The 27248-nt window shown below is 41.2% G+C and overlaps 1 protein-coding gene across 1 annotated transcript in view; it reads left to right on the forward strand.

Moving 5' to 3' along the window:
* csmd2 (CUB and Sushi multiple domains 2) overlaps positions 1-27248 on the forward strand; it is a 391624-nt gene that overhangs the window by 102748 nt on the left and 261628 nt on the right. The window contains exon 4 of the mRNA XM_072676048.1: positions 20501-20695. Coding sequence (XP_072532149.1) covers positions 20501-20695 — 195 coding nt within the window. The remainder of the gene's footprint in view (positions 1-20500; positions 20696-27248) is intronic.

Raw genomic sequence — 27248 nt, forward strand, 5'->3', positions numbered from 1 at the left:
GACTGGATTCAGATGACAAGCCTGTCACATTAGCCAAACATACTGACTGCCCACACTCTAAGATGTCTGTCCAAGAAGGGCCATGTTGCCTTCCCTGGCCATGGTCCACTCCGTTCCTGGAGCAGACGGCTATCCCGTGGCTCAGCTTAGTGCTGCTCTCCAACTTGGACGGACAGCACGCTTTTACACAGCGAGGTGACCGAATGTCACTGTAAAGTCACTGCCACCGAATGCTTAATGCAAGACTAGTGGGTCGCAAGGCTAATTGATATAAATATGCCTTTACCTTTGCGCCGATGGCTCGAGAAAAATCTCCCCCAGAACAGGGCAACACCATTCATCACGGTGGGGGAATCGATCAGGCCTCATTTTCTCCACAATACTCTTTGCATGAGAGTCTGTAATGTGGACGGGATGGAGAGGAATGGCAATTAAGGGCCTGTTCGGGTCCAAGTTCAGGCAGCGGGGGCCAATGGATTGTGTCTTTGTGCGTTTTCGGAACGACTCTACCGGCTGAGCTGGATCAATGCAACTTGTCACTCCGCGCACTTGTGGATCAAGTTGGATATTTACTTTGTTAGGAATCAATGCGGTATTCATCAGCGGGATTCTGCTTTTGTTTACTGAGCATCCCTCCGAGGCTGTAGAGTTTGGGTGGGCTCTTCATAAACATGCCATGTCCTGTGCGACCCAAAGAATAGACTCCCAGTCAGCATTTGTGCTTATTTCAGATACCTTATTGATAATCGATTTTACTCCACTTGACTGTATAGCCCCGGTCCCACTCATAGCCCCACTGACTCTGAATACAAACACATGTGGGGCTGTTGGCGTGGATTTAGGTGAAGGGCTTTAGGATTAGAACCAATTCTTATCAGTAAAGCCATTCCCGCTTAACATTCCTCACAGACACACACGAACACACCACGGGTCAGAGCGGCTCTGTGCTTTTAAGTTGATTTGAATCTGCCTTGAAGAGGTAACCACTTTCCAAGGGTAAAACAAAGTGCTCTACCCTTTTCTGTTTTTGTTTGGGTGTGTGTTTCATAATAGAAATGTGGGAGCATAAAGAGGCTGTGATTTAGTAAAGAGCCTTTACATTAAGTGAAGGTTTTATAGACTTTTAAAAGGTTAATCGCTCAAAGAGCCATTTAAAGCATCTTTGCTTTGAATAGTGAACTTGAAAAACACTGAAGAACTATTTTCAATGTTTAAGTTTTTAATGTGAATTTTACATTTAAAGAACCTCCTATAATTTACATATACTTTAAGTTATATGTTTTACTTTAAAAGTATATGATTATCCATATGTACAAGCCAAGAACCTTGCAGGGGCCTTTATTTATTGTCATATGTTTGATGACCAGTGTTGGGGGTAACACAGTACAAAGTCTATGTGTTGCAGGAATGTGATTATTGTTAAATTATATAATATTACTTAATTAAAAAGAAATGCATGACTTGCTTTACTCATATGTCTCTAAGAGAACTATATTAATTACACACAGTGCATTTCAAGCAGCATTATGCAATAATTGGTAATTGGTAATTGGTATTTTTTGCTCCTCGACTCCCCCTACAGTTTGAAAGTGAAATTCACTTTTTTATGATTCACTATGGTAAATACACCTCCCACTTCCAACACCCACTTGTGGACATCTGCAATGTGCAACTGTTGACAAGCTAAGAGTCAGAGATCTGGCTAGGAAAATAATTTTATGCAAATATGGTGCAAGAGGTCTAGGGCAGCTTCAGCAAAGTTACATTGCAGTAACGGGATTGAGTGGCAATGACAGCAAAGTCAGTGGAGCATCGCAATGATTTTAATGTACAGTTGTTACATAATGTTGCTTTAAAACATACATTTATGGAACATACATTTAAAACATTTAATTAGATTTTGCTTTTTTTAATTAGATTTTCCAGGCCTTCCCTTGTACAAAATTTGTGAGCATGTGTGCTGCCTCTGTCAGATGGCTGTGCGACTGTAATTGTCAATGTGAGCAGTCCAGCACCAGAGCAGGAAGCGCCATAAACTGAATGAGTGATCTGTGGTATCATCTAATCATTCTAATATGAAGCTGATGGATAACAAACCTAATGCCAAAGAAGAGAAATCCCCAAATTTCACCTAAATAGACCAGACTTGATTTTCCTTCAGAAACAGCTCTGCTTTACAGTTTAGTCATGAAGATTTCATTTGGAGGCAGCTGTTTAAACTGTTTTGCTGTCTCTAATCAGTTTTCAAACAGCATCAGCCGTTCATCATTTTAATCAAGCATAACAGTCTATATCTTGCTGAAAGGCCAGGATGATGATATGCCTTTTAAATTGATGCTTAGTCTGATTGGTTATTTCTTCCTAAATAAAATATAAAAATGCCTACTTGATTTCCTCTTATACGTCCACATTGAGACAGATTTGTACAGTGTGTGTTCTGAGTGTGGTATGGAAGTAAAATAATGAGTAGTGAGTTGTTTATTTTTTTTTTTCCAGCAGGTGCTAAGTAAAGTAATCACATTACAGTTGGAGAACTGTAATTAGTCATTCAGCTAATGCTTCATATACATGAACCATTCATGGAATGCGTGGATAGAACAGTTACATAATCTGTTATGTAAGTAACTATTTGATTGGAATGGTTAAAGACACACTCAGTGATGATCTTAAAGTAATCATACTATCATATATGACATTATTTCCTATTAAGGATATACGCAGGATAAGCCTACTTATACAGTGATTGTCAGTGTATGTATACAGTGTTTACAGTTTATAATAATGACAATGATAATTGAATTGCAATATCTATTTGTTAGAGGTAGGAATATTTAGGCACCCCATGATTTAATTCGATTCTGATTCGATTCCGAAGGCTGCGATATGATTTTAAAACAATTATCGATGCATATCGATACTACTGTGCACTTTTAAATCATTTTAATATTTATTATTTGTAATTATCCTTATTGAATTTATTTCCAATAAATTTTATTAATAAAACAAATGGAAGTGATGTGGCAAGTCAGCTAGAAGGTTTTGCCGTGGGGCTGCAGTGGGAAAGCGTAGTATTACGTCTTACCCGTCCTACTAGCCTTGACAAAGTGGACAACCTGAATGCTCGCTGAGAGGCAAGGTTTAATATGCGGTTACAGCGTTTCACAGATGTTCAGCAGCAGCAGCCATGTTGGAGCATATCAGTAACTAAAGCTTAATTGATCTCAGTGGTCTGCCGTTCCTCTGCTACACTCTTTAACAGCTCAGCCACATCTGCGCCCGTGTGGCTCTCATTCACTTCATTCATTGGTGATAAAATGCACAGTTGCGGTGACAGAAGCTCTCATCCTTCTTGTGTTTCTGTTATGTGGACACCACAGACAGTCTGGGCACTGCACTTCCACTCATGCACTCATGTTAGTTTAATAAATTAATGTAAGAGGCAAACAACTTTAAACAGTTGGTTGGTTTGAACAGTAACTCAAATACCTTGCTAATATCTTATTTAAATAAAAGCCAATTCAGCTGAAGTTTCAGATTCAAGTTTTAAAGGAGTGTGATTTTTCTTTTTTACAGATTGCATTAGTTAAGGAAGTTAAGGAAGCCATAATATACATTTATTTAGTATTTTAAAGTGTTCTCTGATGTCTTCATAGAAGGTGTGTGACTGGTTGGGACAACAGTTGCTCAGATGTTGTTTTACATATCCGTTTACAACCCTGAGGTAGTCCAGTTTGCCTTTGAGTGTGTAGACTCTTGACAGAACAGTTTAGGGTTTTGCAATTGGCTCATTTGGCCGCCCGCTTTTGCTTATGTGGGATTGCATTTGAAGAAGGATACTAGAGGGTTTGAGGCTAACAGCATGTCACTTCCATGTACTCTTTGTATTCAACTATGCCAAGATAAACAGAGTTTTCTATTTCATGCACCTTTAAATGTAGGACTTCATTCTGTCCTTCAGCCTGAAGGTTTTCTGTAATGAAAGGTTCGTTATTTTAAGCTGGACCAAGCCTGGTGCCACTGTGGGACAACGGCATTACAGTGAAGACTGCTGTTTACGTTTCTTGATCTCTGCATCCAGATTTTCCTGTGCCTCTGGGGTAATATCTGTGTTTTGGCACCTTTCCTGTTCATTTTTCAATGATTACTTTACATTTATTACAGACGGCAAACTTATAAGACATACACAAAACAAATGAGCCAAAAATTGAGCCAATGAGAAAAAGACAAAGACCCATAATACAAAACTTTACCCCTTATTTTACAATGCAGAACTGTAGCAAAATGGCACAGAAAGTCGAATGCTTACATAGATCAGTTCTAACATTAAAACCACCCCTCATGCTGCCACAACAGCTTTGATTCGTCGAGGCATGGACTCCACAAGACCTCTGAAGTTGTTCGGTGGTCTCTAGCACCAAGACATGAGCAGCACGTCCTGTTAGTTGTAAGGTGGGGCCTCCATTAATTGCATCAATGAGAGTTTGGCGTCCATGACCCTGTTGCCGGTTGTCCTACTTCAAACCACTTTTGGTAGGTACTGATCACTGCATACTAGAAAAATCTCACAAGACCTGCCTGATGGTTTAGAGATGCTCTGACCCAGTTGTCTAATAATAATAATAATAATAACCTGTCAGTGGTTTAAATGTTATGGCTGGTTGTTTGTGCATGCTTTGAGTATCATGGCATTTTAAGTTTCCTGAAAGGTTTGCAAGTAGTTTCTCCATTTTAATGGTGAGTTTAGGACTAGTCATGAGTCAGGCCACATGTTTTAATACTATGTGCATAGTATCAGAATTGTCCTCTAAAAGAGATGTGTATTTTAATCAGTGCATTACAATATAATATAATAATCATTGATTGCATTTACAATCAGTTACATTAATATTATATTAATTCCATTACATTACTCATTAAAATACAAACAATTAAGGCTTAAAAGTAGTTACTATAAACCTTTTATTGGGTAACTTGCCCAACACTGGTTGCGACTGTGTGGCAGTTCAGCTTTTTTAGGAATTTCCACAAACTTCCTACTGCACTTTCAGGTGTTACATAAATGAGCAACATATGTTTACCCGTACATCTGATTTGCATATCATATTATATCTGTATCAGTAGAGACAGAAAGCAAAAAAGAGGAAAGGTGGTGTGGCTTTGGACACCAGAACTATCAGGACATACCCTCCCAGTGGGATACTGCAGATTTAATTATGCATGTGTTTATTTTAAAGTACTTAGATCAGGTATTTTCCGTCTGCTTGCTGTGCAGTTTTCCTTCTAATTATGGATTGGAGGATTCTCCATAGAATGGACACCTTCCCTGAGGCTTGAAATCAAAGCTAGAGGAGATCCGTCCCGGGACCGAGGGGGTTTGAGGAGTGCATAGTGGAACACTTCACACTGACTCAACTCTGCTACACTTCCTTTGTTTTGGCATTTTTCCTTGGGCTGATACATCACCAAGCAAGAGAAGCAGCAGGAGCATTCGATGAAGAGTGCAGCAGGGGTCAGGCGTTTGAGTAGAAATATGTCTTCTCTTGCTTTTTTTTCCTCCAGTCACGATTTGTAGTTCATTACGTTGTTAAAACAGTAATGGCTGTGGGTGTTGGTTAGTAGGACCATCTTGAAACCAAGAATGCGAAAAAAGGACTGCTGTCCCACATCTCCTTGCATTTCATATTTCTGCTCAAATCCTCGCCAATCCACAGTCATGGGATGTTTTTATACTGGCACACGTTCTCCTTCAAAAGAATTTCATTAACTTGTTTTTCTTGACCAGAAGGCCCCGAGCCTCCCTCTCTGCATCCTCATTTCTCATTTTTGCTGTTTCTGATATTCTATTCAATAACTTGCCTCCTAGCATCCTCTACGCCGCTCCCCGTTTAAGATTCATCTCAGGCGAGGCAGCAGCTTTGTGCAATTTAGGAGCCACTAGCTCTGATTTGGGCTTTGAATCCCTGTTAGGCACAGATTGATTTCACATGGGCGCATGGGGCACCTCGCTAGGCCTGCTCGCTGCGTGATTTCTCAGCGGACACACACGCACACACACGCAAAATTCACACAGAATCACATTGGGCTGTGTAGGACTGACATCATTGCCAGGGATTTCTAAGAACTTGGACGGCAGGAACAAAAAGACTGAAATGAATGTTAAGGCTAGCCACCTTTAGAGCTTTAGATGGAAGTGCAGTGGTGAACCACCTCTTTTTGAAATCATGACCTTAAGCACTATCCTTTGAATGGGAAATTTCAGCTTCTGCTGTGATCGTCCAAAGAAATGGTGCAACAAGACCCGAAACTTATTCTTTATAGGAACAAGTGAATATATTACATATATGCAAGTATGTATGTATGTACACTATATGGGCAAAAGTATTAGGACATCTACTCATTTATTATTTCTTCTGAAATCAAAGATATAAAAAAGTAGTTTACACTGATTTTGTTGGAGTAACTGTCTCTAGTGTCCAGGGAAAACTTTTAGTAGATTATAGAGCATTCCTGTGAGGATTTGATTGTATTCAGTGACAGGAGCGATAGTTAGTGGATGATCACCACCCCACCTCATTTCCAACTCAGTTCCACTGCTCCACAGATCAATGCTATGGGCCTTTATACCCCTCTAGCCCACACCTTGCATTAGGCATGGTGCCAATAGGTCCATGTTCGTCTACTCCAGAGAGTCCTATTCTTTTGGCAGCACTTCTCTACAGACTAGATGTGTATGTATGTATGTATGTATGTATGTATGTATGTATGTATGCTCTGTTGTTGCAAAGCAAATCTTTTTGTAAGAAGATGAATGAATAAAGGTCTCTCTGCCCTGTCTTTATTAAACAGCAGGGCTTTTTACAGTAAGTGCTATATAATGAATTCAGCACACTGGATACATGAGTAAGAAAATATGGTTAAAGCAGTGGTCTGTGCACTACATGCCCCAGGACTTCCTCTCATTACATTAACATTGAGTGTATTATGTGTTTCGGCGGGGCAGTTAGATACTAATTGATCTGAGATTATAGAGATGATCTCTATAAAAGCCTTCTTTAGGATGGGTTTTGCAGCAATGTGGTGAAGTCTTTCTAGTCCTGTTGAAGGCCTGTAGGTTATGGAGAGAAAAATAAATAAATAAATAATACTACATTGCAGTTACATTATATTGCTGCATATTGTGGTTATGACGTGCCTGGCTATGTAATGAAAACACGTCAGTTAATGTTTAATGCGCTTAAAGATGAGACGGCATTGTTTTTCACCCAAATCATTTACATATGATGGACTATGTCTAAAGGAATTTCTTTATGCACCTAAACAGGGTACGTTCACACGCACACACACACATGCGCGCACACACACACAGAATAGATAAAAGCAATTAGTTCAAGCTTAATTTGCATATTGTACTGTCCTGCGATTTCTTTATTGCTAAGCTCAGTATTGTGATAATGCTTAGCCCTTAGAACAGTTTACAGTTATTGTCGATATTGATATTGTGTCACAGTGAATTATTTCTTACGAATGGCATATTAAAACAAGGAGAAAAGCTTCTGCGGTTTTATTAATTATTAACACATTTGTTAGCCCAGCATTCAAAAACATCCAGAACTTTTTTTGTCATTTTTTGGCAAAGAAATAAATGGAAAAAGTATGATGAGCTGATACAGAATGAAAATCAAGTAGTCAGTGTAATTGATGAAACATTACGTACCTAATCATATAATTATTTAGAATGTAATGAAATGATCAGATTCAATATGTTTTTTATACTGAGCTAAATTTTGTGGATATATATATAATGTCAGAATGCTTTTGCTGTTCTGGGGCAGTGGTGGCTCAGCGGTTAGAGCGCCGGGATATCGATAACAGGGTTGTGGGTTCGATTCCCGGGCTCGGCAAGCTGCCACTGTTGGGCCTTTGAGCAAGGCCCTTTACCCTCTCTGCTCCCCGGGCGCTGGAGTTGGCTGCCCACCGCTCTGGGTGTGTGTGTGTACTCACTGCCCCTAACACGTGTGTGTGTGTGTGAGTGTGTTCACTACCAGATGGGTTAAATGCGGAGGACACATTTCGCTGTACAGTCCACACTGTACAGTGACGAATACGTGCACCTTTTGTCTTGAGTCACTCAGCTATATTGGTCTGGCTCAGATAAATAAATCACAACTCTTACAACAGAGGTTTGGAACCTGTTGTAACCCACTGACCATGGAAACGACTACAAAAGCTCTTGTGGCCCTCAAGAAAATGTTACCGACCCAGTCATTTTAAACAGACAAACTAGTTTGCTAATGTGGACCTCACACTGAGGTGAAACGGGAAGGTGGAGGGTGTCTTTGGTCAGGAGTCTGGGTCAGTTTATAAAGCCTGGCCACCTGTTTGAGTGGTGGTCTAAAGAAGAGGGAGGTGACTGGGATGAGGTGGGCCCCAAGGTTGTTCGGACAGGGATAGACTGTGAGGTGTGGGTATATAAAGATGGTGAGTAGAAAAGCATCTCAGAATGCACAATATGTCAAACCTAGAGGTCTGTAGGCTACACCTGCAGAAGACCAGATTCCACATATATTAGCCAAGGACTTAAAGCTGAGGCTGAGCATAAGCTTCCCAAAAATAGAAAAATGTTGCCAGGTCTGATAAATCCGTTTGTTAGACCTTTCAGGGTATTTGAATAATAAACAGCAACTACATTATACAGACAAAAGTATTGGGACATCTGTTCATTTATCATTCCTTCTGTAATCAAGGGTATCACAACAGTTTATCTAGTTTTACTAGTAACTGTCTCAATTATTTCCATCCCAAAAGTATTGGATGGAGTAATTCTGGGGGGCTCTATTCCCCTCTAGCCCACACCTGGCATTAGGCATGGTGCCATTAGGTTCATGTTTATGTGCTCCAGAGTGTCATTCATGTGCATTCATTAGAAGGGGTGTCCACAAACATTTGGATTTTTAGTATTTCAGATTCAACCCAATCCAGCAGAATGAGGATCCCAAATCAGTGCTGTCGCACTAAAGGTGAGCTGTGGGCCCTCTGTTAAAAAGCCGGCTCTGGAAGTGGTAGGCTTTTTCCTGTTGGTGTATGAGTGCTGTGAGTCAGCCTGTGCGAGACTGCTAACTCTCAAAGTCTCCCAACGTGTCAAAGTTTCTGTTAGGGAGAGCAGCAACCTTGGAGCGCCATAAGGAAGCGCTGCCGCCCCCCCTGACGCAGGGGGTCCCTTTGAAGTGTGAAATGGCGGAAGCAGAGGGGCTTACACAAACACACACAAATGCACACATACAATCACACACACTCATAGACACTCTCCCTTCACCAACACACTCCCTTCATTCCACACACTCCTCCATTGCCAACCCACGGTTCCCAGGTGGGCCCGTGCCTGTTTCCTTGGCAACCTGGCGAGCAGCATTGAGGAGCGGCGCCAGCGCACAGATCAGCTCACTGTGTTTATTTGTTTAGGTCTTTCACACCATGTCGGAGATTAAATCAGGTAATTCTGTATCTGCAGAGGTCCAAGGGCTGTTTGTGTTGCCGAAGATGCCTGCCTGCTGTTGCACTTTGCTGCATGTGCAGCGGTGTTATTCACAAAACGTAAACAGAGATTTTAATAAACAACTGTTTGTACCAAGACAGCTGTTAACAGCTGAGGCATGATCTCGGTGTGAAAGAACGCCATCAGGATGCTTTTCAGTCCAGTGTCGGTGATGGAAAGATGGCGGGGTGTATTTGATGCAGCGGCGCGAGCGTGAGATGCTCATCCTCATTCATGAGTCCGTCTGAGGATTTAAGCTGAGATCGCTGAGATGTGCGAGCAGAAACCATAGATATACATACAAAGATGTCCGCATTCTGGAGCAGTCAAGCTCCGCTTAGCTACAAATAATCATCAGTTTGTAACTAGCTATCACCAAATGCTGTTATGATCGACAGTCATCTCTGAAAGTTGCTGAATGTTATTATGTACTAAGTTACATGCCGCTGAAGTTGTAGCAAAACCTTTTTAGAATTGTTATGAGGAATTTGATGGTTGCAGGAGTGACCAAGTGTAGTGATATTTAAACCTAAATTGATATATTTTAATTTATTCAAAAATACAACATAAATTAAACAAACACTTAGCTAGGTTAAGTAGCTAGGTTGTACTACATGTTGAAAACCACTAGTTTTTCATAGCTTAAAATATAAAAACATCAGTTTTAATACAAACCAGAGAATAAACAGAGACAAACAAGCACTGTTGTTTCATGGGCAATCACTATACTTCTATTAAACCTCCTGAGTGCTATGTCTTAATATCAATGTCTCATAATTTTTTTTTATTTTTAAGTACAATAAAATAATTATGAATGAGTGAATTAATCTCCAATAAATTGTCTGCTTATTCTTGAATAACTGTATAATTTTCTTAAATTATAGATTATATCAATATAATAGTATAAAGCTAGTATACAGTGTATATAAAACTAAAACTGAACTGAGTGCAGTTTGGCAATGTGATAATGACCATTTCCATTTATTATTATTACTTTTTGTTAGGTTGGTAGTTTGATTAATCATTGTTTGCATGGTTGAGTATTTGGTTTGTTAGTAGGTTGGTTGATTGTGAGCTTGATTGGCTGATTAGTTGAGTATTTGTTCATTTGGTTGATTGCTAGGTTGGTTCATTATTAGTTCATTTGGTTGGTTGGTTTGTTTGGTGCATTTATTTGTTTTGTCTTGTTTGATCGTGTGCTGGTAAAACAGCATTGCAAATAGTTTACTTACACTACTTGCTTTTTTTAAATTTACCTAATCGACATAAAAATCCCATAGTCAGTATTCTACAGGTTTCAAGTCATGCTCACAATCAGATGATTCTGTAACCACACAGTAGGTGATATCCGGGTGATATCCAGCAGCTCAGTTTGACTAAATAAATAAATGTAATCATGACAAATGGGTGAAGAATCAAAGCAGTGAATCTCTGGGCAGCTGTTTAGTCAATTATAGGGTGGTAATGTTACAGTCTGCACCTTCTCTATAAGGCCGTAGTGCTGTGGGCTCCTTAATTACATATTTGCTGTGCTGACCCCCTGCCTGCACTAACTCCTACATTTCTGCTGACACTTAATGTTAGGAAAAACGCAATGAGCATACCCAAGAGAGAGGGAGCCAGATATAACACACACAAAAAAGGAGGGTACTCGCTGGACCCTGAGATTCCGAAAGCTATCAGGATGGGCCAGGTGCTCGGATTTCATAATATGGACTAAATTTTAGTAGCACAGTTATATTGCTATGTATTGCTGGATTCCTGGAAATATATTACTGAAGAATAAGTAATGTTCCATGGTTAAAGTCTGGCTTCCATTATTTCTGATTGTTGTTTAGAATTGAAGGTCAATTAGAATTGTTTGATGTGAAAGGGAGCATTGTTGAGAAACCAACTCCGAATCCAACTCCTAGAGTGATTGTGGCATGAGGCTGAGTTGACCTGGTCTACAAAGCAAATATAGCAATTCAATTACTACCAAGTAACCAGTGAATCTACATGTGTCTTGTATATGCTATACTAATAGTAATAGTATACAAAATAGTAATTTCTTTGAGGGCTTTCTTGCCTTAATGTACCTTTTGGTCCTGCAATATTTTAAAAAGGAAAAGCATTAGGTCTCACATTTAAACACATTTCAAGCATCAACCAGCCTTTAAGTTTTTTAAGTGTGTGATTTCTTTCACCATGGCTTTCTTGGTATTCTTTTTCAGAACAGTGCATTTCTTCACCATTTGATTGTAAAGAAATGTAAGGTATATTTGTTGTAATTTCCTTAAAGTAAACATATTTAACAGCTATTGACATTTGTTGGATTACATGAATGTATTGGTTCATCAAAACACTCTGAAACGGATTGGTCACAGCACACAGGCAAAAGCAAACCCCGTATCACAATTGGCAACATATTATAGATATATTGTGCAGCCCTACCAGTAAATCTACCTCTGAGCTCTGAGTCCTTGATTATGAGCAGAACAGTACGTTTTAAGTGTGGAAAGGTCAGGCTGATGTACTTCTGCTGATCTTGGGCCAAAAATCGAAAGTAAAGAAAGCTCTGGATCTCTTTAGAGAGGAAAAAGAAAACTTCCTTACAAACCAATGTTCCCCAGCGATATCATTTACACAGGTGGCTGAACAAAGCTAAATTCCTCTCTGCTTTGCTTTTGAATTTCTCCTAGAATGCATCTCTCTCTCTCTCTCTCTCTCTCTCTCTCTCTCTCTCTCTCTCTCTCTCTCTCTCTCTCTCTCTGTGTGTGAGACATAAAACAAGCCTTTTATTTTTCAGTCTTTGGCTATGGTATCATAACCTCCTGGATGTTTTTAATTGATACTTTGAGATTTGTCATGTAAAAACTTTCAGAGAATGTAAAGTTCAGAGTTTAGAAAAAGCACATAATTTAAGAGTGGGCGAGTCAGTAATCATAAGCGATTCACAGGTTTCGTGTTAGAATTCTTAAAATAGTCATTGGAGAGAAAAAGAGATCTGCTTTCAGTTTCAGAACTAGTCCTGACAAAAAAATAAATAAATAAAAAACAACCTCTATGCAGTGCAGGGGTGCAACGACTACTCGACTTAAATCGATGACTAAAATTGATGAAATTAGTAGTAAATTAGGCAACTAATTTAATGGTTGGTTGGGTAAGTCATCATACATGATTCTTGCACTAACTGTGAATGGTTCTGGACATGAACTTTATTGTCTTTGTTGTTAGTCAGCAAATGCATTAAGCATTTCATCAAGCATAACATCAACTAAATGTTAAACTCTGATAGCTACATAAGAGTTTGATAACTGCACAATTCATAATCTAAATAATTGATTGTTAATGTCAATAATCGATAGATATTATTATATAAATTGTTGGCATGCTTTTTGTAGTTTTGTCTGTGTACACCACCTGAAATGAAGTAGTCAAAATGTGATTAGTATGGACTTTAGCTTTGATTCAAGGGGTCTTAGAAACTGTCTGGATGATACTTTGAGGAAATACAGCAGTTTTTCCAAGGTAATTGGGTGCTTGACTGATAAGCAGTTTTGTGGCCAGGTGTGACTTGTTCCCTCGCTATTTTATGTCAAATTAAGGAAATAAAAGGTCTAGAGTTGATTTCAAGTATTACATTTGCACTTTCATGGGAGCTCTTGATGTGTGGCCCAAAGAGGTGTCAATCCAAATGAAGGAGGCCATCATTGGATTAAAAAAATAACTCGATAAATTTTAACCAGAGTACCAAAATCAAGACAAATGCACACTGGCAAGCTTGATAACACCAAATAGCCTGGAAAACCACAAAATACAACTAATGTAGATAAATGCAGAATCCCTTACTTGGTAAAGAAAAGCTCCTTTACAACATCTAGTCAAATCGCACTCTAGGCCAATCTTGGTGGTAAGTGTACTATTGTCAATCAATCAATTCAAGATTCTTAGGCATTACACATCATCTGTCAAACATGATGGAGGTACTGTAATTGCATGTACATGTATGGCTGCCAGTGGAACTGGGTCACCGGTGTTTATTGATAATGTGACTGCAGATTGAAATATAGAGCTATACCTTCTGTTCAGATTCAAATCATACAAATGCTGCAGTACAGGTATGATGATGCTTTACAGTACAGATGAATAATGACTGACCGAGTCAGTCACCTGACTTCAACACAGTATGTTCACTTTTACTTACTTATTGAAGAAAATTGAGAACTGAAGACAGAAAGACCCACGAACAAGCAGCAAATGACGGCAGCTGCAGTGAGGGCCTGGCAAAGAACCGCAACAGAGGAAACTCAGCATTTGGTGATGTCCATGGGTTCCAGACTTCTGGCAGTCATTAACTGCAAAGGATTTCCATCTAAGTATTAAAAATACTCCATGTATTTATGTTAGTATGTCCATTTTTTAGAGCCTGTAATGGAATGGAAAGACTGTGTAAAAAATGGTTGTATTTCCTAAACGGTAATTGAAGCCATTAAAGTTGGAGGTTTATAGTTTAATCACATCCTGATTCCTTCATTTTAAATATATTGAGGTAGTAATAACTCTGTTTCTGTAATATGCTCTATTAATTCTTAATTTTTCATATTACATGGAAACAGGTATTGTTAAAAGTAAGCACTGAAAGACAACATTCTGTTGATGTAATATATTTTACTAGCTTTGACTGAAGAAATAATTCACACTTGAATCAGGTAAACTGATAAACTGATAAAGTAAAGACCCCCATAAAGCAAGACTTTTTTCTCATTTTGTTTCTAAGGTATTCCTATGGAAGTTGTAGAGATGTAGGTTAACATAAAGCCTCCTGTGGCTTTAATGCCTTAACATGCAGTATTTATGGTGTCTCACACTGCGAGCATTTGTCCTCAGCACCCAGCAATGCGGGATTCCCGGCCAATCACATGTCTTGCCAGCTGTGTAGAGAGGTGATGAGTGTTCCCTGCAGTTGTCCGTTAGTTGTGCAAGCAAGAAGAGGCATTGATTGAATTGGTGCTCGACAAAGCAGAAACTGCTTATTGAGCTAATGTGGTTGTGTGTTGGGATCAATTTCGCAATGTCACTTCTAACGCGCAGGCTGGGGAGAGGGGCGGGTGCGTTAATGCAGGTTGAGCCTGTGCATTGGAGTACCTTGCAAGGGTACATGCCCCTATTTGTCTAGCCCACACACAGTGCTTAATTTGACTGCGGAAGGCTCAGAAGCACTGAAGAGGAATGAATGGGTAGCAGTTGGAACATATTGGTGTTATTGTCTTTGATGTGCTGTGGGCTCCTACCACCTGTTTTGCATTGACAGCAATGTACTGCTGATTTTTAGTATTTGTAATTCAGCTTTAGTTTGTGTCCTTCTGCGTAAATGCTGCTCTGTCCCTTTTGCGATGGTGGAAGGTTGTGTTTTTGAACACGGCAAGGTTGCTTTAACATGGCTTAAATGATTTGTAGTACTGTTTGTAGTGTTGAATGCACTGTCGATGTTGTAGTGGGAATATAGCGGTGATGATGATGGCGATGGTGATGATGATTAGTAATGTTGATTAAACATTTATTATTGTCATCTACAGTGGTATCCGTTTTTGAAGGTGATGTGTTAAACGCACAAAAATGGAGAAGCTTAAGAATCTGATTATTATTATTATTATTAAATTATCTCAAGCTTGGCGGCTAAATTCAAGAAAACATGCCTTCCCCTGCCAAAGGAAAACACACAGTGTCAGTAGAGGGTCCACTCAGTAGTTCACTCACTCACTCACAATCCCACCTCCTGTTGTTATGGTGAACAAGGTAAAACGGGATGAAATGCATAAGGAACAGATTTTGCTGTTTCAGCAACTAATAAAAGAAATCGAGGACTTCTGAAGAAGTCAAACCACAGTGGCGCTTGAGTCAGGCCCAGAGATCTATGAGTTATGGACCAGCAATGACAAATGCCATCAGGCCACTGGGAGAACGGAGAGTAGAGAATGGAGCCACAGGACCCGGCTCTGCCTGTGCTGAATACTTAAAGACGGCCAGTGGGGATCTGTGATTAATGCACTGAGATGAGTGAAGGAGAAGAAAGCAGGAAAGCAGGTGTGCTGGAGTTTGATTTCCAGTTCATGCTTGGTTTGAGTGACAAAGTATGAAGAGTCATGCCTTTATCCTATGCATTAATAATGCAGCTCCAGCATTTATACCACTGCTGCCTAGAGGGAGGTGGTCTTTAGCATGAATTTGTGTGATGAATATTGTATGATGTATATGTACACTGTGTATAAATAAAACATTTGTACATTATAGTTTTTACTGCCAGATAAATTCTGTTTTAAAAAAAATGTTGTTTGTTTTTTGAGTAATTCTGGTTTGTACACAGCTCTTTGATTGGACGTATGACGTTAATGTCATGATGACAGAACATGAGTAGTAACACCCAACCAACTACATGGGGTACCACGGCAACCATGCCAATAAAATGCTAGCACCTCAGACACCATAGCAACATCCTTGGATACCACGGGGGCCATAGTAGGCACCTAGCAATTATCTAGGGATACCATAGCAACTGCCTATCAATCACACCCTAGCAACCACCTTGCAACAACATAGCAATCATCTAGTAATACTATGGCACCCACCTACCAACCACCTAACATAGCAGCACCCTGAGATACTATCATACCAAGCACCTGGCATATCATAGCAACCACCTAACAAACCCCCAGTTTCACCCTAGTGACCACATAGCAACAGCCTAGGAGTTAGGAACCACTAAAGCTGTGCAACCAGTCTGTGTTTCCCTCAGTTGTGTACAGTAGCGCTCTCTTGTGAATTCTGTCATTTTCAGAGTAAGAGCTGAGTGTATATTATATATATTATATATATATATATATATATATATATATATATATATATATATATATATATATAACATTTGATCATGAAATCAGGAGGTCAGATATGGGTAAATGATGGGTCAGATATTAGCTGTTAGCTAAAAGCTGAACACACACTCAATCCCCATTGCAGTTCTGCAATGCACCCCTCTTCTTGAAAGGACTGAGGCAAGACAAGTAATTAAAACTATAGACAATATTTTAAACAAAGGTAAAGAGCCAAATACACATTCATTTGTTTGGCTCTGCTTTTCACTGCTGAACTCGGGTCATTTGACTGCAGAAGCTGAGCACATCCTCAGTTACTCGTTTAGCTAAACTGAGCTATGAGACAGAGGCGACCAGAGATAGCAAGCTAGGTAATCAATTTAGCTGATTCCTAGAAGATATGAACGGTTCAGCTGTCAAAGCTATTTCACGCGCGATGGAGTTTGAACTTGGGTCACTAAGTTAGCAATGAAATGTGAATGTGGCTATCCATTCAGTAAAGTAGCTAAACCGACAATGAAAACACATCACTCAAACTTACTGCTATATCATCACTGCTGTTTAAATAAGCACAAATCCAGTCAGACTCATTATCTGACATAGTGTTACAGCACAGATTTCCTTCAGCATCTTTGGGATATCATCATAAGCAGGGCTGTGGAAGTGTGGAAAACTATTTACTACAAATCAAAACTTGCTATTAGAATAGGACTCTCTGGAGCAGATAAACATCAACCTGTTGGCACCATACCTAATGCCTAGCCTGGGCTAGAGGGGCATAAAGCCTTCAGCACTCGGTTGTGAAGCAGTGGAACTGCAGTGTTCTCTGAAATAAGTTGAGGATGAGGAGGGGTCATCCAACATCCTGACCTCTATAATGTTCTTGTCGCTGAATGCAGTCAAATTCTTACAGCAATGCTCTATAATCTAGGATTCCCTGGACAGTAGAGTTAATTACTCCAACAAAAGCAGGGTAAGCTCTTTAACTTGACCATTTGCTGGACCTGACAATGTAGCTAAGCCCTGTAAACACACTATCATCTCGATCTGTAGTATTAGGCCATGTTCATGATCAAGTAAGAACTAGGAGGTTTGGCTTTTAAAGCCTACTCATTATTCTTATTTGGAAATGTAGGGTTTTCTGAGATGTCTGACATCTGAGAGATGCTGTTCATTGACGTCATTTTGACTAACTCAAGTTTATTTTTTTAGACAGACTTTCTTTTTCTGTAATTTTTAAATTATTTAAACGTAGACAGATGCTTAAATAATTACAAGGTTATGGGCAAGATATTTAACCAGGCTGTGGTTCCTTGTTACTTTTTTGCCATCGCCCCGCTTAACATCCATCCACGTTTAAATAACTGAATCACTAACCAAATAAATCTTAACACCAAAGTAAAGCATTAAGGAGCTACAAAAACAAAAAGATTAATTGAAGCATCCACTTTTTTCTGACCTCACACTGCAGAGGTTTCCACTTGAATGTAGCATTAGTTAGACATCAATCCATTACCCTTCATGGACAGCTCATTCTCTCTCTTTCTTTCAGTTCATTTGCATTTTTTCCCCCATTTCTTTTAACTCCCCAACCACCCCCTGCCTTTTTTTATTTTAGATAACTCTGCATGATTCTGCAGGCTAGCCCTCCCCGGCTCTAACCGGGGCTTATCCAGTCTGACAGGTCAATGCCAAGGGGAGATTGGAGCCTGGTTTAGGGGAGTTGGGGTGGGATGTCATGCTCCCACCTCCATTCTCCTTGTAGCTATGCTAATGCATGCACACATTAATATAGCCCCACTGGTCCAAACAGGGCTTCCATCATGGTAGATCCATCACTGGTCTCCTCGCGGCAGCATGCTGCAGCCGGCCTGCGGAGTGAGTGTTTAGAGCTTTTAATAGTGTGTTTTATGCAATGGCGGTTGACACTGTGACAGCGTGGAGAATAGGGTTTGATTGTAATCTTAATCCAAGGAATGCAGGCCTAAGGCATCAGGTGGAAAAGGCCACTGATGGCTATCTCTCCACCCAGAGGGGATATTTCTAGTTTTAATGCGTTATTTGTAGATTGGACCCGACAGGACGGAAATCCAAGAAAGGGAAAACATGGAGCAAACTGAAAGTTGAAAGTACAGTAAGAGGAGAGGATTATGTTGTGAAAGGGTTGTGAAAAAAATCTCTAAAAGGCCAGTATCATGGAAAATCAAAACTGTGTCACGTTCCTTAATTCCAGTCCATTCAGTACAGTTTCTTGTATAATGTAAACAAGGTCATTTTAGGCCATTACAGACCATACTAGACTATATAAACAAAAGTATTGGTACGCCTGCTTTTATTGTTTTAAAATTAAGGGTATTTTAAAAATAGTTTATCCAGCTCCTATCCTTTTGTTGGAGTAACTGTCTCTACTGTCTAATGAAGGCTTTCTAATAGATTGTGGAGCATTGTTGTAAGGATTTAATTGCCTGAGTGTTACTGAGGTCAGGAGGTTAGAGGACCACCACCCCACCTCATCCCCAACTCCCCAACCCATCCCAACAGTATTAGATGAAACAGCACTATTTCAGAGAACACTTTTCCAGTGTTTTTTCTAGCTTAATGCTGGGGTGCTTTATAACCCTCCAGTCCATGCATGACATTAGGCATGGTGTCAATAGGTTAATGTTTATATGTTTCAGAGAGTCCTGTTCTATTGACAATACTTCTCTGTAGGGACTGGACAAGGAACTGTGTGCATTTGTACATCTGTGTCAGCATTGGGCGCAACTTAAAGTAGCTAAATGTCTTTATTGTGTGTGTCCACTAACATTCGGACATCTATTATATACACTATATACTATATGTTTTTGGTTTGTTTGTTTGTTTGTTTTTTACTTTTTGGTTCTAAATAATACTGACAGTTTCAGTGCTATGAACAACAGCCAGTCAGGACAGAGATAACTGGCACTTTTTTACTTTTATATGAACATATAATATCAGGAACAAATTTAGCAAATGAGTCCTTTAAAATAAATTGTACTATTGTTATTTAATTGCTCACACAGGCTCACACACACAGTATTCATTTCTGTACTCACTGACTCGTCTAGTCACTGACTCCTCTTGTATTGTTCCTAGTACTTGTGTCTTGTGTGTGATTATGGGTAAAATCTTAAGTGTCTCGTATTCTGCTAGTAATGGATGCAAAGTCCTGCTGTATAGTATTATTGATGTAAGATGAGTCAGCTCAGCAGGGGAGTTATGCTGCATGTTGTGACTGTATTGTGTCTTTTAGAATTGAGAACATTGTACCCCATGTTGGCAAATGGGTGTTCTACAATGGAGAATCCTCACAAACGAGCCAGCTTACAATTTTCATAATTCTCATACAACTGCGCAAGCCTGGGGTCACTGTGCCCAATGCCAAGCGTCAGCTAGAGGGGTATAAAGCCCCAGCCTTTAATCTGTGGAGAAGTAGAGCTGTTTTTACTGTAGTGATGACGAGTTGGAGCTGTGTTTGTGGTCCAGAGATAATCATTCAGCATCAACAGAGCTCACTAATGCTATTGTGGCTGAATGCATGTGCATACTGCATGTCCAAATGTTTGAGGACAACCCTTCTAATGAATGCATCCAGCTACTTTAAGTTAATCCCATTGTTGACACAGATGTGCAAATGCGCACACACACACACACAGTTTTTCTAGTTCTGCCATTAGAATAGAACTGCTCCCTAGAGCAGATGAACATGAACCTGTTGGCACCCTGGGGCTAGAAGGGTATAAAGCCCCCACCATTGAGCTGTGGAGCAGTGGAACGGTGCGCTCTGGAATAATTGTGCTCCTTCCAACACTTTTGAGATGAGCAGCGGAGTTGGGGGTGAGGTGGGGTAGTGATCGCCTAACATCTTGACCTCACTAACGCTTACAAACACACACATTTTAAGGATATAATCTTATTAATGTATTAATTACTAATATATTTATGTGGTAAGAAATAATAAATGAGCTGGTGTCCCAAAACTTTTATCCGTATAGTGTAGTTGTAAATCATTGAATCTTATTTTGAATGTAAATGAGTGTTTCTAATTTTTCGCTCTCTCTCTCTCTTTCTCCCCTCTACCTTCTTCTAACAGCCCTTCCCAGCTACACCTGTGGTAACCCCGGCCAGCTGCTCAACGGCCTCCAGCAAGGCTCCACCTTTAACATCGGGGACAAGATCCGCTACAGCTGCAGCCAAGGCTATGTGCTGGAGGGCCACACCGTGCTGTCCTGCCTGGCCACGTCGTCCGGCACGGCTGCGTGGGACTTCCCCCTTCCATACTGCCGAGGTGAGCCCGCCAGCAGGGGGTGCAGGGGGCGCTGAGCTCTACCAGAGACACAAGGGGAGGTTAGGAAGTGTCTTTATCAGAGATGACGGGCACCCTGGCGCTTTGTAGCGAGCGGCGACGCAGTGCCATTTGTCCTGCTTTAGAGTGAGCAGAGACCCCCACGGTGTTGACACCTGCCAAGGTGTTGCAGCACGGACGGATGCTTTGTCAGCGCCATCACGTGGAACGCTTAGCTTAGCTGTAGAGGGAGAAAGGGAGAGAGAGCGGTGCCCTTTCGCACCCCTCACGTCCGAAGGTGTAGCGCATTGCTTTCATCGCAAGGTGGTAGAAAGTTGTTCGACACTTAGAGGGCAAATATAAAGACAACCTGCAGTAAGCGTCAGAGCAAGTGGCTGTGAAGATGCATTCTATTTACATTCATCCAACAAGACACAGGTTCATACATGTATGTATGAATGCAGCACTGCACACTGACGATGGGTTGCTGTTCTTCAGTTTTACAAAATGAGATATTGTGTCAGACCATTTAGTTCACTAATTTCAAAGTACTACAAACAACTACATTTATATGATTTTACAGTTATTATTTTTAACTATATTTCAGGATAAGACTGAAGTTTGCCGGAGAACACCTATACAAATACTGTGTCCTGTTTTCTAGTAACACAAAGTGATAAAGTATTGCTATGCCAACATACTGCATCACTGCAAGTCCTCCTGTTGCCATCGCATTGCCGCTGTACATTTACATTTAAGGCATTTAGCAGGCGCTCTCATCCAGAGCGACTTACAAAAGTGCTTTGCTATTTACTTAAAAAAAACTTCAGCTAGTTTGAAAAGGCTAAAATTCAAAGATACCTCTAAGTTTAGACACTACTAAACACAAGTCAATAGGGTAACCACTGTACTATTCGCCCAAGTATTCTCTGAAGAGGTGGGTCTTCAGTCTGCGTTTGAAGACAGCGAGCGACTCTGCCGTTCGGACACCCAGGGGAAGCTCGTTCCACTACTTCGGTGTCAGGACAGAAAAAAGTCTGGATACCTGTCTTCCGTTTTGAGGGATGGTGGGTCGAGCCGAGCCGTACTTAAAGCTCGATGGGCTCTTGGTGCAGATCGGCTTTTAACCATTGCCATCAAGTACGGAAGGGCTGGTCCCTTCTTGGCTTTGTAGGCCAGCGTCAGGGTTTTGAATCTGATGCAGGAGGCAGCTACAGGAAGCCAGTGAAGAGAACGCAGCAGTACATGCATCACCATCCGCCGTTTTTCCTAATAATTGTTCCAGGTGTGAATAGTTCCTCCCCTTCTTTTTTGCATTGCTTTATGTGATTACAGTATTGCTCATAACTACACATCTACTACCTTCTTTCTGAAGGCCTCAAATTCTTCTTATTCATGTTCTACACCCATGTTCCCATTGCATTCCCATCATATTGTAATATTATGAAATTGCATCCCCTCCCCCTCCCCTAATGTTATAGTGCAGGTAGTGTGAAGGCCGAGAGCCTGTTTCTCATGTTAGACCCTGCATGTGAATAGCATGTGTAACACGGGCCGGTTGTGGTCTCTGTATTATGTGCTCCTGCTCTCCAAGCAGGCCAGTACGAAGCGGAGCCATCTGTGCCCAGGCTGTGGGAGTCAGGAAGCCCACGTCCAGTCCCACATGCTCAGCCATGCAGAGCCAGAAAGGGACCTCCTCCCCACCAATCCTGCGAGCCCTCTGGCCGGCCCTGCCACTAACCACGCCACCTTTCTTACACCGCCTTTGTTTTTTCAAGCGCACTCCTACGCTGCCCTTCATACCTCACACTTGTATGAGTATTGTCCTCTTCATTTTTTGCTTTGTGTTTTTTTTTCCCACTGTCTCCAAGCTGCAGCTGGACTCTTCCTGCACTGTGCGCACTCCATTCCGTCTTGAGCCGTAAAGTGTTCATGCCCGTGAAAAGCATAAAAATGCCATTCTAGCATGATGAATTACACGCCAGTGTTTTTACAGACCAGCAGTTTCTACCGCAGCTAATTGGAGTCTCATGGTCCTATATAAGAGTGTCGTATGTGTCGGAGTTCTTCTTTTTTTTTCATAATGCATGAGCATACTGTTAATGTCACTCCAATTACCAGCTCCTTACACATTCTACTGCAAAACGCTTGCTTCTAAATTTGTGGGATGACTTTTGCATCCGTCTCTCTCTCTTCTTCTCTCGCTCAATCTCTTTCACACATGTGCTTCCACGCTCTCTTTCTCGCTCTCCCTGCTTCCTTTAACAGACTAACGCTTCTCAGTCACTGAGTCTAGTCGGCCAGAAGGTGGCAGGAGGCTCGACTGTTTTCATTCAAGAACGTACCAATGAGCACAGTCACAAAATACCAGCAGCCTCTCAGCTTTCCTCTCCTCATTAGCACCAGTCTTCCAGGCCTGCTCTTTTTTAAACACAGCACAACACCCGCCGTAATTATCCGCTTTCCGTGCCCGATCTGCTGTTTGCTGTGTTGAGTGTAAACACACAGATCCTGAAATGCTTCACCCCCTGCATTTGTATGCATTAGTAAATATGACCAGACATGACCCAATATGTAGAGGAAACCATTCCATGTCCTCCCCATAATTTACCCACTACTTTGGAAGTGTGGTATTGTAGTGGGTAAAACAATACAAAGGCCTTTTGGTTTCTTTTAGGGCCTTTTGAATTCTGGGAATTTAAGTATACATGCTTCTTCGTCTAGTGGTGTCAAACATAATGTATTATGTTAATAATGCCACAATTCTTTGCTAGTTTGACTCACTAGTTTGACCCCCTGCGCTTAACATAAGGTCATGTTAAAAAGCTAGAACTATCAAAAAACTCTTGAGTTGCATTTAGAATTTGGTGCACTGCATCCCATTATACAGGGCTGATTATGCTCTTTGTAGTGAAACATTTGGGCTGGTTCTTTAAGTATTAATGTTATCAACAATAAGCAATAAGAAAAGCACATTACCCACATAGTCTAGCAGACTATGTCCTGAGGATTACTGGTTCAACAGGTGATCCTCAGGTTTAAGACAGGCAGCCTGCCATCAGCAGCTGGAACCTAAGAGAGCACAATTGGCCTTGCTCTCTCCTGGTGGCGAGATTGCTGTCCCTCTCTCCCCACCTCCCTTCAGAGAGATACTACCTGGCATGAGCATCTGCTAGTCGATGCATTAGAGCAATAGAGAAAATTTGGTAAAACTAGTGGATAGCTTTTTATGAGATTGCTTAAAAGACCATTTTAAATAGTACAGTACACCAATCAGCTGTGGCATTAAAACCAACTGCTAATTGTGGTATAGGTTCCCCTCGTAGCACCCAAACAGTTCTGACCCATCAAGGCACAAGGTACAAGTCCTGTGGTGCCTTTTATCAAAGTGTTAACACAGATCCTTAAAGTTAAGGAGCTTTGAGGTCCATGACCCTGTCACCAGTTCACTGACTGTCCTTCTTTGGAGCACATCACTTTTGTTAGCTTGACGACAGCATACGAGGAAAGACCTGCCAGGTGTATTGGAGATTCTCTGACTCTAGCCATGTCTAGCCATTAAAATCAGGCCCTTGTCAAAATGTCTCACAACTTGACAGGTGCCACTATACCCAGCTAATCAGTGTTATTCAGTTAATGTCAGGGGTCTTAATGTTATGGCTGATTAGTATATAATGTGGTGTTTTAAATAGTGTTAGTGTTCCACTATAGGGATTATTTCAAACACAGCATATGATTAAGTGTGACTCTGGCATCCGGCCTTTCTCTCACGTCTCTCCACTTGCTTGGCGGGAACATGCTCAGTGTTCTGCATTTAAATGTCACAGCGGCCGCCGGCCTGCCAGCCTCTTCTGATCTCTCTCTCTCTCTCTTTCGGTCTCTCTCTCTTTCGGTCTCTCTCTCTCTTGCGCTCTCTCTCTCTCTCTCTCTGTGTGTTGGAGCGGACAGAACCTCCTTTCCAGAAGGAGGAGGGACCGAAAAAAAGATTAACTTTCAAGGAGCAGACCAGATCTCTTCTCCACGGAAATCCGTTTCTCCCCCCACCCCCCCCCACCCCCTCTCCTCCTATCTGAACGCTGCCGTCAGGTCTAGGGGTGCTGGCATGTACCTCTCTCTGCCGCGTTGCCATGGCAGCCGCAGAGCCGGAGGAGGTGCTGTGGAGAGGCATGAAACCCAAGCAGACAGTCTTTTGTAAGGGATTAGATCTCTGCTCCTCGCAAGCCTTTCATTAGCAGACAGATTGAGAGCATCGCGGCAGAAGAAATCTAGAACTTTCAGGGTGAGGTGTGGGAGATCGCAGAGCTAATTAATAAAACTGTTTGTAATTAATTCACTTTAGGGATGGAATCAGTGGTTTAATTATACATACTGAGGCATCGCTGAACGCACAGGCCGTGAACAGTTATTTTCCGCTTTTACGACGGCTAGCTAATTATCTTTTTAAAGCTGATGAACTCTAATGACTGCCTGAAATGGTGCATATTCGCAGGAAAGAGACACACGTATTGCACCAATTAGATCCAATCAAGTCTCACCAAAGGTAAAGGCATCAATTAGATCGAGCTTCCACCAAAGGCTGGGAGGCGGCTTGTCATCTGTGGAAAATGTCCTGACGTGTGAAAAAGCCTGAAGGCCTGAATGACCATTCCTCCTTTCAAGCAGCTTTTCTGTCTGGCCCTCTCCTCGCCGAGCTCCCGTATGCTCCGTGTCCTTCTCAGGGGAGCGGTGAGACTGACAGGTCTGGCGGTTGATTGACAGGGCCCAGGGCCCCCACTCTGCTCATCACTGCCGGAGAAGGAATCATATGATTAGGGAGCCATGCCTAATGAATCCCACGCCACCAAGCAGGAGAGGAGCGCTCGGTGCTCCAGAGACAAGTGAGAAAGCTCACCTGTGTGACACACACATACACACATTCCTTCTGTTCTTGCACCGGTCTGCCTGAAGTGGTCAGTAGTGCTCGCGGTGACTCACTCAGCTTCACTCAGTCTCTCTCCCCCTCTCTGTTACTCTCTCTCTCTCTCTCTCTCTCTCTCTCTCTCTCTCCTCTCTTCTATTTGATGTCTTTCTCTTTTTCTGTCCCTTTCTCTTTTCTTTTGTCCTCTGTCTCTCTTTCTCTTTGCTTTGCTCTTGCTGTTCTTCTGCTGAGATCTTTGTTTCTCTTTTCTATTTAAGTTTCTTTCTTTTCCTCTTTCTTTCTCAGTTTATTTTCTCTCCATCATCTCTCTCTTTCTCTTCCTCTTGCTCTCCTCGCTCTGTAGCTCTCTCTTCATTCTTTCTCTGTTTTCGCTCTCTCTCTTTCTCTCTTTTAACTGTTCTCTTTTTCTCTCCCTGTCTTTTGTTCCTCCAAGTTTATTCCTTTATTCCTTCCTTTCTTTTCACTCTATATCTTTCTCCTTCCTTTCTTTCTCTATCTATCCCTCTCTACCCCCAATCTCTTGCTCATTTCCTTTCTCTCTTTATCTCTCTCTCTCTCTCTCTCTCTCTCTCTCTCTCTCTCTAAAGGCAGACTTTTCTCACTTTTTTAACATACAGCTATGGCATCCTCCCTGAATCCAACACTGAGCTGGGACTGAGGCCTTTAAAAGGAGTGATACCTTCATGTGTCACACACCAGGGTATGATGTACTGCTGGCTATTTTTCCCACCTTGTGTAGGTGTGTGTGTGCGTGTCTGATCACTCTGCCATCGGCAGACAGGATGCGACGGTGCTGCGTCATGGCTGCCGGGACGGCTGTGTCCTTCAGCCTATCTGACCCTTCACAAGCACCCATCCCATCTGGACTGACCTACCTTCAGCTAGACACCACAAAAGATAGTTTTGTACTTTTCTGGGTTTTAGTGTTGATGTATCTACACTAGCACTTTATTACTAGGATTAGGGTTAGTCTGGGCCAGTCACATTAGACCTGCAGTCACTATTGGGATTCATTCATATTAGGTAAGATCACACAATCTTTTATCTACTATTAATGTAGTCCATAGAGACATATAGTCCAAAAAAAGTTACTAATCTGAAGAATTTGGAAAGCACAAAGTAAAAGTATGGCTGCAACCATTGGTTGTTTATAAAAGTGATTGTATATGGGCTGTTTTTTTTTTGTTTGTTTTTCTTTAATACAACAGACTGATAAGCCTTCTGTGATTTCCCTTCACTTTGCCCCTATCGCAGAGCACCCTTTCTCAAAGCTCCATCTGTGTGACTAAGGGGAGCCTAGTGGAAGGTTAGGGGGACCAGCCAGCAAGCCTTATGTTCCAGAGACAGTGCTATAGTGAATTAACATACTATTACTCGTCCACTTTACCTACAATTATATGATGTTATTCAGTCAAAATGCAGGATTATCCACATTTTAGGACCCCTGAAGCAAAGGGTGCCTTGCTCATAGACCCAACAGTGGCATCTTATATTTGTAAATCTGGATATCCAACTATGGGCATTAAACCTACAATCCCATGAACAATTGTCCAGTGCTCTAGCCACTATGCCACCACTACCCTTTGCACTATGCACATGATTACATGCTTACTTAATTTATATATATATATATATATA

Source organism: Salminus brasiliensis, chromosome 3 (genome assembly GCF_030463535.1).
Source record: "Salminus brasiliensis chromosome 3, fSalBra1.hap2, whole genome shotgun sequence".
In the NCBI taxonomy this organism is placed as follows: Eukaryota; Metazoa; Chordata; class Actinopteri; order Characiformes; family Bryconidae; genus Salminus; species Salminus brasiliensis.